Below are 11,818 nucleotides of genomic sequence, written 5' to 3'. Positions count from 1 at the left end.
GGACTTTAAAGCTAAGCCTTAGGAAACACTTTTTCATAAATGTTTAAGCTGTGAAAAAGATCTAAAAATAAATCTATATGTATATGTAGTGTATGTACTATGTATGTTAGAGGCTGCATGTACTATATATGCAGGGGTTGCTGGCAAATTTGCCAGTTATTATGCCTTATGCATCCTGGTGTGTGTGTGTATGTATGTGCATGCCTATGTTGTGTATGTTCCAGTTATTCAGAAATTAAAAACAGGAAGAAGAATGAAAATGTCATTCTTATTCGCTGGAGTGTTCTTGAAACCCTAAATGGATTATAGGTCTTTTTTTGTAAAATCAGGGCTGGTGATGGAAACAGAATAAGCAGCTGTAAACAAGAATCGCAATTTGGCTATCAGTAAAAACATGGTGAGGGACCCAAAAATAGCTACTGCAGAATTCAGGAACTACATATCTAAATGCTGTGACTAAAAATATTGTGCTGTCTTTCTGGAAAGAGGTAGGTAGCTGGAGCCAGCGAGAGTCTCCATAGGGCAGTTTGCATCAGCACCTTGGACAGTTCCCAGAATGCTTTCCTGTTCCTTTCATTCCTGTGTGCTCACAGTGATGATCAATTAACAAATACCCAAGAGTTAATTCACGACAACTTATTCTTTCTATTTCCCACCATCCATTCTTTCATCACCAGGATTTCACTCTACCCATTTCCCCAGCAGCCACCACCCCCTGCCCGGTCAGACAATGGGACTGTCTTACGAACATCTGGTGTAGATGTTTTCACTCCCACTTCTAATTGGCTGGGAAGCAGCATTCGCCACAGGCACTGTTTAATTTCATTTCCATCCTCTGCATCTCACAGGAAAGAAATGGTCAATAGTTCAAATAAAAGAATCATCCTGGTCAGCTCCAAAATATGGCTACTTGCATGGTAATCATAGCAAGTCTGTCAAATCAGTGATTTCTTTATTCCTAAAAGGAAAGGACTTTTCCTAAGGATTATGGTTGTACCACCCAAGGAGCAGCTGTACTCTTCACAAGTAGCTGCAAAGGCTGGCAAACCAAGAGGTCTGCTTTGGCTCAGAAACTCAGTTTGGCTCCTGCCACCCCTGGCAACCTCACTGCGTGTTTCAGCGGCGTGTGCTCCACACACAGTCAGGCCAGTCTGCGTCTACTTAGGAGGGATCACAACCAGAGGTGGCCCCCGCTTGGGCCTCCACATGAGGACTTGGGCATCGTTGGCATTGGGCTTCACTAGTGCGTTTGGGGGAATGGGTTCCATCCGGCTCAGGATCCGGGGCTGCTCCTGCTGAGTCCTGCCCACCAGCCGGGCCCGCTGTCCCAACAGCTGGAGAGGGTCCACTTCAATGTCCACCCTCATCCTCCACTTGATGGTCTGCAGAATGATCTTCTCCTTCGTGGTGGTGTTCATGGCCACCAGCCAGGTAGTGAAACTTTGGTCCCTCTTGATTCTTGTGAGCAGTGGCACATTGCTGTCACTCACTGGCACTGCCCATGTCACACTAGGGTAGAAATTGTCATTCATGCTGACGGAGAACCTGGAGATCTTGTTGGTAGGGCCAACCAGGGTCACAGTTTCTGTGGTATTCCCATACCAAGGGTAGCTCACCCCATCTGAGTCACTGATGGCTTTTGCTCTCCCTTCCCTCAAGTCAGGCAGTTCCCAGCTGGACCTGGCAAAGTAGAAGAGATGCACAAGAAAAGAAGAGGCTGAATGAATTTTTCTCAAGCCGAAGAGGTACCCACTACTTACTAACATAGACAACTTGGGCAAAGTGGAAAGTTCAGAAGGAAATTTGAGTCACAAAGTTCTATGTTGTGCTGTTTCAGGATTAAATGAGAACAAATCGAAACAAAATTAAAACAGCAATGCCAAAACAAGTCAAATAAAACTATCACTGACCCAGCTGGAAGCAGAAAGCTCAGAGGCAGTTGAGAGATAACAAAGGAGGACCACCAGATGGGGTGGTGGTGATTAGTGGCTCAGAGGCATTCCACAGAAGGAGCCATTTTTTTGTAGGAGCATGAGGGTGAATAGTTTCAGGTTTTGGGGAAAGAACTGGAATGTTCTACTTGGTAGCAAGGGTATCAGGCACAAAGGAGGGTAAAAAGAGGCAAAGGGAAAACAGTAGCAGAGTTTATAGTAGTTGAATTTCTAGTAGTAAAATTTCTAGTAGCTTTAAGGAAATCCAATGCTTCAAAGATGAAAATATAAAGATGCTGGTCATGTCTGGAAGCTGGCATGAGAATACTTCACTCCAGGCTGTCACATGCGGTCTCAGATACTCCACTCTCCCTCTAGCTTTGAGTTGAAACTGAAGGCTGCATTGCTCAGTTTGGGAAGCTCACCATTTGGGGTACCTGCCTGCTCTTTCTGGTTGTCCCCCAACCTTCCACAGAATAAGGGGGAGGAGGACATGAGCCTCACTCTTAGCCTATGTTTTGTGTTCCTTCTGTAAGACTGTTCTGTATGATAATAAGGCTAATATACTAGCAACAACTGGTATTTACGGAGTGCTTTTCCTTAGTCCAGTCACTATGACTAATGATTTTATGTTACCTCAACAAATATTCAAACCATTCCACAATGTATATGATTTTATTTTCACTCTCCCATGAGGGGATGGAGATAGAAAGATATTGAAGGAACATGCCAAGGGTCCTACAGATTGTAAGAGGTGGAGCTGGAAGTTGCTTGACTCCAAAGTCTATGTGTTTGGCTACTGTGTCATAGTGACTCCCCAAGTACCCTTACATGGAGTCGAGGGAGCTCAGGTTGTCCAATGAAGTAGTAGCTCCTAGGGTTGTGGTGAGGGACTGGACTCGACTAGAATCGAGGCATTCTTCATATTTCCACTTCTAGTATGATGCTTGGTAACAATACGTAAAAATTTAATAATCAAAGAAAGATTGTTTAATCATGAGCCAAGAGTTTGTGGTCTTGTTTGATAAGTTCCTCCTTCTAGGAAGTGTCAGATGATCCTGCAGGGCTTTATTCAAAGAGTCTAAAAGGGAGCTGCAGGGTCCAGTTTTGCTGATGACACTCAGCAGCTCTTCCCATCACATGGGGACACGGAGACACTAATGGCCACTTCCACCCGGCCCTCACAATACTTCCTAAAGGAGGCCTGGGCCACCTGGGGAGGAGGAGAGCCCATCGCTGCGGGAGTCTTATCTCCTGTCTTCATGGACCACGTAACTGCTGAGAATAATTGTAGTGCATCATGTTTGGCAGAAACCAAGTAACAGGAATTGACCTGATTCAGACAATGAGAGAGACCTTGTGCTGTTTCACATGCTAATGCATCTACTCCAGAGACAGCTCCCGGTTAATCTGATGATCATTTCTTACAGTCCAAAAGAGAGTAAGTGTTGAGTGTGACATGAGTCATATGAGGGTTACTGGTTGGGTGGAGACTCAATGTGTTTGTTGGGTTCATGAAATGACCTACCGTTGGGTTACTCTGTTTTCCCACCCCATTTATTTGCTGGGTTGCCTAAACCCTATTTTTTATTTTGATTCTAACTAAGGCCTGCTGGTCTTCAGGACCTTTTGTGTGAGTGGAGGACAGCCACTCTCGGCAGGGCCAGAGCGTACCTGTGCTCCCACTCTATGTGAAACCATCGCAGCTGCCTTTGGGAGCTTCAAGTGGTTGCACTTCTTATTCTCTTAGAACACTGTCCTTTTCATGAATGGCTATTTGCTAGCCTCTACAGTTATTTTATCTATAGAGACTGTGCAGTTCATATTTTTACCACCATCTTCCTGCCCAGAGCTGGGTCCAACATCTGTTGGAAAAGCACAAAGCTTGTTCCCAGAATCCTGAAAGAAGTAATTGAGGTAACAGAATAAAGGTGTTGCCTTTTGCATGCATCAGGAGAGAAAGAAGATAATTTTTTCTTGGAGGATTCTTTGGAACAAACAAATACAATACGTTTCTTCACCATCACATCGGAACAAAGACACCAGGTGGACTGCAGTCCTATGCAAAGCATGCCTACTGGAGGCAGCTGGTAAAATAAATGGCTTTGACAGTGGTTTGCCGCCACATCCCTGAAGGAATGACACCAAGAAGAAAACACTTGATGGCCATAGAAGGGGACCACTTTGAACAAGATGCTCCAGGCACCTCAAATTCCACACGGCACACCCTGAACTCACTACCTCTTCAGAAGTATGCCTTTGTCTTTGCTTCCCTTAATCTACAAAAGCACTAGCTAGCTTCGGCCCTGGTCTCCTGTAGCCATCGTGCCTCTGCATCCTGGGAACGCTGTCCCATAAGCAACACTTACTTTCATCCTCGCTCCACCCAACTCTCACTTCCTTCGTTTATCCCAAGTGTTTAGCACTCTTACTGTCCTCTGTCATGGTTCACAACTGATCTCACTGGAGCCAATCCTGATTCTTTTAGGTCCATCTCTTAGGTTGCATAGCTATTCCAACGTACACACCCGATCATGCCCTTTCTTTGTATAAAGCCCCTGGAAAGCTCCTCTGACAATGTCACCTGTGCTACCCACAGGATCAAGTTCTAGTGCTTTGCTTTTTACATTTGTAGTGCGGACTTCTCACAAGAGTAAAGAAATGATACTTAAGTTCGCATTTCTGATTTATGTTACTTAATATTGTGGTCTCAGGGTGCATCCAGTTTCCTGCTCATGACTCCATTTATGATTCTTTATGGCACAGTAGTGCTCTGCTGGGTGTACATACCTCACTTTCTGTATCCACTCATCTGCTGATGGCCATATAAGCTGCTTCCAAGATTTAGCTATTATAAGTTTTGCTACTATAAACATAGGTATACATATATCACTGAAAAATGGTATCTTTACCTCTTTTGGAAGATACCTAGAAGGGGAATAGGTAGGTCAAATGAAATCCCTATCTTTAGTTTTCTGAGGAATCTCCTTCCAAGTGCATCTTGTACTATGAGTAACCACTACGAAGACAACAATATGCAATGTATTAATTATTGAAACTGTCCAACTAACCGGTTTTGAAATTGTCTCATTGCTATTTGTTTCTCAATAAAATTAATAAAAGAAAAATTTTTTATTGATTGATTGGCTATAGGGTTGCACTATGCAGTTCATACTTACAGTGATCCTCTTGTCTCAACCTCCTCAGTGCTGGGGTTACAGGTGTGTGCCACCATGCCCGGTTTCAGGGATAGCATGGTGTGCCCGGGTTTCTGGTGCTACCACTGCATGCCACACCGGGGATCGAGCTTGGGTCCTTGCGCTTGCCAGGAAGGTGCTTAGATAGGAACTATCTCCCTGGTCCTCTGTCCAAGTTCTTTAACAGAACAGACTTGCCACTTCATGACGTGGCCTCCCCTCCCTATGCTACGCTGCTGCTCACTTCTGTCTCTTTGCTCCTGCAGTGTCTCCTCCCCCTGCACCAGCACTGTCCCACGTACCTAGCTATTCATTCTGAGAACCGACACAGGAATCACCTCTTCCAGGAAGCCTTTTTTCCCACCTACCCATGGATACATCCATATCTTTGGGGGCCGAATTATAATTATGGGTTTATGTGCCTGTCTTCCCCAGTACAGAATGGTCTTCTTGAGACTGTGACTTATTTTTGAATCGTGCCTAACACATTTTTTTCTGGCTTGTAGTAAACTACAGTAAATCTTTATTCAAGAAATAAATATTTCACTTGAACCACTTTTATGTCCATATACCTGGATCTTGGTAAAACATGTATACAGTAAAGTAGTTTATCGCCATTTTATATTTTATATATTTCCTGACATTAGGGAAAAAAAGACATCTATTTTTCATTTAAAATCTATTATTAGGCTAGCATTATGCTATGCACTGAACACTATCCTGGAGGTGTGTGGGAGCCTCACTTAAATAGAACTGAATAGTTGGATGTGTTTGCACATGCCTGACTGCAATTCTGGCACTCTGGGAGGCTGAGGCAGGGTGATTGCAAGGTCAAGCCCAGCCAGGGCAATTTAGTGACCTAGTGAGTTGCTATCTTGAAATAAAAAATAAATGAAAGGGCTGGGGACTTAGCTGCATGGAAAGGCCTTGGGCTTAATTCCACCCATCCACCAACCAACCACCCAACCCTTAAGTGAGTTAGTGAGTATAAATGTATTTTAGTGACTGATCATGTTATATCCACATGCAAAAATGAGTGGCACAGATCCAAAGTGACACAGGCATCCAGGGACATGGACACCCATGCAGGCTGTAGCAGCAAATGTGTTAGGGACTCTGGCGGTGGCAAGTTCCATCGCGGGCCAGTGTGTGGCAGCAAGTGTGGGCATGGAATGCCCAGGAGACAGCAGAGATCGCGTGGGCTATGCTGGGCCCTGGGAAGGTGAGGTGGTGGCTCTGGTGGACTGAGCAGTGTCATCTTGGGTCGTGTCACTTTTAAAAGGGGGCTTTAGCTCTTGGGCTTCATCCCAGCGGTAGTGAGATGGGCCATGAATGAGAGTCAGGTGAAAGGAAGAATTGGAGGGCTGGAATGAGGGAATGAGGGTGGTAGGAGGTCTGCTACACTCTAATTTCTAATAAAGCCTTCATCCAGGCTGATGCGGAGGAGACAGACAGGGGGCATACGAGAGCTACTACCAGGATGGATGTCCTAAGGTTCGGCAATGAATTTGCCTAGAGGTAAGTTAGCAGATATAGTAAGAAAGTCACTTAGAAAAACCAAGCATTTTGAGTGTGACAGACACAAAAAGTCATCCACTGAAGTAACAAAGTTGTAGTATTACCGCTTTCCCTAACATTCTGCACAGCTCGAAGGCCACCAGCAGTGGTGCTTCAGGGTGTAAATCTTGAGAGCAAGGACCGACACTCATTTGTCTTTGCTTCCTTTGCCTACACCATGAATTCAGGCTCACGGTGCATGCTTACTATTCCCGTTTCTCCCTGTCTCCTTTGCAGTATCCTCTGCTAACTCTGCTTCGTTCCTCCTCCTCTCAACACTGGAGGGCCCAGATTCCATCTTCCATCCTCTCTTCTGTATGTCCTTAGTGATCTCCTCTGGCCTCAAGGTTTTCAGGGCCATTCACACTCTGACAATTTCTAAATTTGTATCTCTAGCCTGATTGCTCCCTTGGGCTCCAGATCCATGTACTCAACTGCCCACCTACAAAATGCTTTGGAGTCACTACTGACCACTCTCACACTCCACAGACCTGACCTATCAGTAAATGTGGGGGAGCCCATTAAATGCAAGCAAAGTGTCATCAACATACACAGTGGATGCTTAAACTGAAAAACCCCGTGTAACAGCAAAGGACACATCACCATTAATCTCCTTCAAGATTCTTTTCCTGCCCTGAATACTCTTCTCTCATTGTTCTTGCCACCTTCTGATGCAATTCTGGGCGTCCGCTTTTGTGTTCTCCATTGCTCTGGTCTGGGTGTCTGCATGTCCTGAATTTACTAAAAATGTTTCCTTTTTCATCATCCTTTTGACTTTGAGGAAGAGCCAGAGTCATGTGGTGTCACATTCAATGAAAAAAGTGAATGTGGACACACTGTAATACTTTTATTTGGCAGAAACTGTTGTGTTTTGATTCAATGTCCAGCATTGAGGCAGCCATGAAAGGATACTGGTGAAAGAGGACTTCCAGAACTGCTTCAGAAAGTGGCAAGGACGACGGGATGAGTGTGTTCACAGTGAGGTAAGGTTCTCAGAGGGCTTAATGACAATGCATTTTTTTTTTACTGTAATACATTTTTAAAATGCTTAATCATCCCCTGTAGTTTTTAAAAGTCACATTGTGTATACCTAGCATTCAACTCATTCCTATTACCTCCCTTAGCACCACTCTGGTCTAAGCCAGAGGTTTCTCTCCTGGATGGCTGCTGTAGTCTCCTTGCTGATATTTCTGGCTCTGCTGCTCTGGTAATTAGAACATGGCAGCCACCATGACCTTGTTAAATATCTTTAAAGTCATGTCACTCTCCTGCTCAACATGTTTTCATGCCTTCTAAACCAGTTAGGAAATGCTGAAGTCCTTGACAGAGTCTATGTGGCCCTGTGTGATCTCTTTCCAATTTCCTCTCTGACCTCACCCCCTTTTTCTCTCTCTTTTCCTGGCCTCTCAATATTGCCAAAGAAACCCCACCTTTGGGCCCTTGCACTTACTTTCCATTTTCCCTAAAACACTTTTCGCTCAGATGTGAAAGTCTGAAACAGTTGCTCCTGTGCCTCCATCATTCTTGTCCTCTGTGCAACCTTTGGTGGCGACAACGACTAAAACTGCAAACCTCCTGCCCATCTCTCCTTGTCCCCCAACTCTGCTGTAGCTTGCTTCATACAACTTTCTAACGTAGTGTACAATTCACTGACTTTGCTAGTGGCCGGCATTCCCACATCTTACTTCTGAGATGCAACTCCTAAACAGACAAGGGCTTCCTGTCTTATTCACTGTTGCATTTCCAATACCCAGGTTAGAGCTTGGAACATAGAAGGAGGTGAAAATTATCAGTTGGGTAGGTAAATATTGAATTGGTCTAAAGGCAAAGCTGTGAAGACCATGATTTCAGGTTGGATGCTGCTGCTCCTAATGACATTGACCAGATGGGCAGAATGGGTGTGTGTGGGGGCTACTGCAAACTTGGGTCTGGAGCTCAGGAGAAAGTCAGAGCTGGAGATCCCAGGTCAGGCATGTGCTGGTGGAGATCACTTGGTGGAAGAGTGCTGAGTGCATTATCTGAGGTGAAAGAGAGGTCCTGAGGGGATGTTCAATGGCCATAGCCAAAGTGGAGTCTGAGAATCAGAGATGTAGCCACTGAAAGAGGAGAACTAGTTTCCAAAGCCAAGAAATTTCAGGGAGTCAGCACTGTGGAAGACACAGAAGTGAAGAGTGAGGTTAAGAAAAGGCCATGGGATTTGTTAATCATCAAAGCAGCAGCAAACCTAGCCCAGTATGGACAATTCTGTAAGGCAGGGGTCCCTAACCCTGGGTCTGCAGACCTATATAAGTTTGTGCCCTGTTGGGATCCAGGCCGGAGAGCAGGTCGTGAGTGGCAGGGGAGGAAGTAAAGCATCCTGTATAAATCACTGCCTGAGCCCTGCCTCCTGTCAGACCAGCCACAGCATTAGCTGTTCATAGGAACATGAACCCTCCTGTGAACTGCACACCTGTGAAGGATCTTGCTTGCTTGCTCCTTTCAGTCACGCGGCAACCTTGCCCTCCAGCCCCCCACCTATGGGAAAACTGTCTTCCATGGAACTAGGCCCCGGTACCAAAAATGTTGGTGACCATTGCCAGAAGGAATGAATGAGCACAAGAAAAAGGTGAGAGTGCAGCTAACGCCCTTCAGATGGCTGGGCCAAGGAGGAAAAGCAATGAGACAGACAGCTGTCCAGAGGAACGGACACACACAATGACCTGGAACACAATGACCTGGGCTTGCCCCCAGCGCTGCCTCTTACGAGCTATGTGAACTCATTAGTCCCTTGCCCTTTCTGTGCCAGTTTCCTCACCCATAAAATAGGTGGAGAAATAGCACTTGCTTGATCTTCCTGGCATAAGAATACAACGTGACAAGAAATGAGAAGCACTTGGCACAGTGCATGGCATGCAGCAAGCACAGAGCTGTGAGGTGCAGGTGAGAGAGAGAGGTAGGGCTGGGGAGAAGAGAAAGCAAACAGCTGCTGAGCCCGGCCTGTGCAGTTGCTTCACTGTGCTCACGAGAGGCAGGAACTGCTACGCTTCATTCATGCACAAGGAAGAGAGGCTCAGAGTGAAGGCCCCAAGCTGTGGAGATGAGGAGGGGCAGGGCTGGGCCCGCAGGCTGGGTTTCTTACCTCAACCCGCCCTTACCACCACATGCTTGAGGGAACACTGCCTTTGCAATCTTGATCTTGTGCTCCCTTCCTCTAAGTCTTTGGTGTGCTGAAACAGTGAAACTGATCGCAGGAGGTGTAGGTGGGTGCCTCAATTTGAGAGCAGGCTGGTGAGCCGGGCAGGTGGAACAACCCTGTAATCTCAGCATTCTGGGAGGCTGAGGCAGGAGGAGCTCACATTCAAGCTCACCCAGGACAACTTAGTGACTTAGTAAGACTGTCTCAAAATAAAACATAAAAAATAAGGTTAGAGATGTAGCTCTGTGTGAAGGCCCCTGGGTTCAATCCCCAGTACTGTAAAACAAAACAAAACCCAGAGCAGGCTGACCTCAGGCAAGTCATGGTTGTCAACCTCAGGTTCTACAGTGTAAAATGAGTAGAAAAATGACTCAGACCTCTGCATCTTAGAGCTGTCCAAACGATCACATGAGGTGACAGTGTACTCTAACACCCTGTGTTAATATTAGCCATTATCTCACGCCCTGCCTGCGCCCCAGCCCTCCTTTACTTGATAAACAGTGTTTTCACTTTGGACAATCAGCCACTGACCCGAAGCTCCGAGCTAATGGACTTGCCAATGGGCCTAATGATGAAACATTGATTATTGCAACCTTCATGCTTTCTGCCTCTCTCTCTCTCTTTTTTTTTTTTTTTTTTTTTTGAAGAAAGAGGCAAATCTCAATCATACCTGAATCTTACCATGTTAAGCATTTCATTCATATAAGTGGTCCCTGAGTTGAAGTCTGGGCTCCATGTGGACTCAGCCAGTTCCCCCAGTGGTCACACCGCTGGGCAGAGAGGCCTCTTGACAGGAGCCCACCCTGCTCCCTACAACCACTGAGGAGATGGGGGAGGGGTGGCAGCAGCATTCTAGGAGGCAGGGCATTCACATTCATGGGGGTTCACTGACACTGACTGTCCCCTGGTGGAATGTGGGGAGAGCATACATGCAGCACTGAGTGATGGGCCGGCCTGAAGGGCTTCAGGATGGTGCTGTCCTTAGACCCAGGAGAGTGGAGCCCTGCCTGGCCTGCCACCTTGACTCCCGACAGGGTCTCCTAGCCATGCTCACGCACACTGAGCAGGGAGTCCATGAGCTGAGGGGTGTGCGCTACTTCTGTCACCCTTCTCCTGCACTACACTCTGGGGACCTTGGAGCCCAGTATTCTCCACCCAAAACAGGGTCCATGCAGCCTTTTTCTGGTCCATCTCCCCACACAGTCCACTCCACTATGTGTACACTTTGGGCCCTGGGGATGGCCAGAGGGGTGCTGTCTGCCTGGCTTCCACGTGGAGTGTACATGCGAGTGATGGTGTGTCTTAACAGGGAAAAGCGCTGCGGTGGGGGTGAGAGTGGCGCTGGGGGCCAGGGTGGGCTCTTCCTGTGCCTCTGTGGCCCAGAACTGTGAGTGTGCAAGAATTCTATAGCTGAGCCTCACCTGCAGCTTGTCATAAAGGTGTGGTTGTTTAGGTAAAAGAACAGGATTTCATTCAGAGCTCTGCTAGTTTGGCTTGTAACTTTTACATACAAAGGGAATACCTGAGCTTGTCTTAGTATGCAGGAGCCCACGTATTTTAGAGACAGGCAGAGGTGGGAGAGATGTGTGTGTGGCTCTAAAACCCTGCATCGTTAGATCTGGGATTTTTTTCTTTTGTTATGCATATTGTTATACGTGTTTAGCCTCAGTATTTACAAAGTGCTTTCACAAACAGCACCACATCTACTTTGTACATCAATGTCACCAGGGGGGTGTCCTGCTTCCTACTGTACCAGAGGGAACTTGCCTGCGGTCATATAGAAACTCAGCGGCAGAACCTAGCAACAAATCTGAGACGGGATTCTAAGACATATGCTTGCCCATGGTGCCTCTTGGATACTACCTGGCCCTGAAACTCTGAGAAATGATAATAATAGCTATGGATGACAGGAGCTGAGGCACTCTGCTACGGCCGCACCAGTAGGTTTTGGAACAGCA

At 46.4% G+C, this 11,818-nt stretch overlaps 1 protein-coding gene across 1 annotated transcript in view; it reads right to left on the bottom strand.

The window, feature by feature from the left end:
- Positions 1–935: 935 nt before the first annotated feature.
- The window catches only part of Fam78b (family with sequence similarity 78 member B), an 83,614-nt gene continuing 72,731 nt past the window's right edge, over positions 936–11,818 (bottom strand). Inside the window, exon 2 of the mRNA XM_004639868.2 lies at positions 936–1,680. Within this exon, the coding sequence (XP_004639925.1) occupies positions 1,158–1,680 (523 nt within the window). The 3' untranslated portion in view covers positions 936–1,157. The remainder of the gene's footprint in view (positions 1,681–11,818) is intronic.

This window comes from Octodon degus, unplaced genomic scaffold (genome assembly GCF_000260255.1).
Source record: "Octodon degus isolate 3935 unplaced genomic scaffold, OctDeg1.0 scaffold00116, whole genome shotgun sequence".
Lineage (NCBI taxonomy): Eukaryota > Metazoa > Chordata > Mammalia > Rodentia > Octodontidae > Octodon > Octodon degus.
This window is presented reverse-complemented; position numbering and strand designations above follow the sequence as displayed.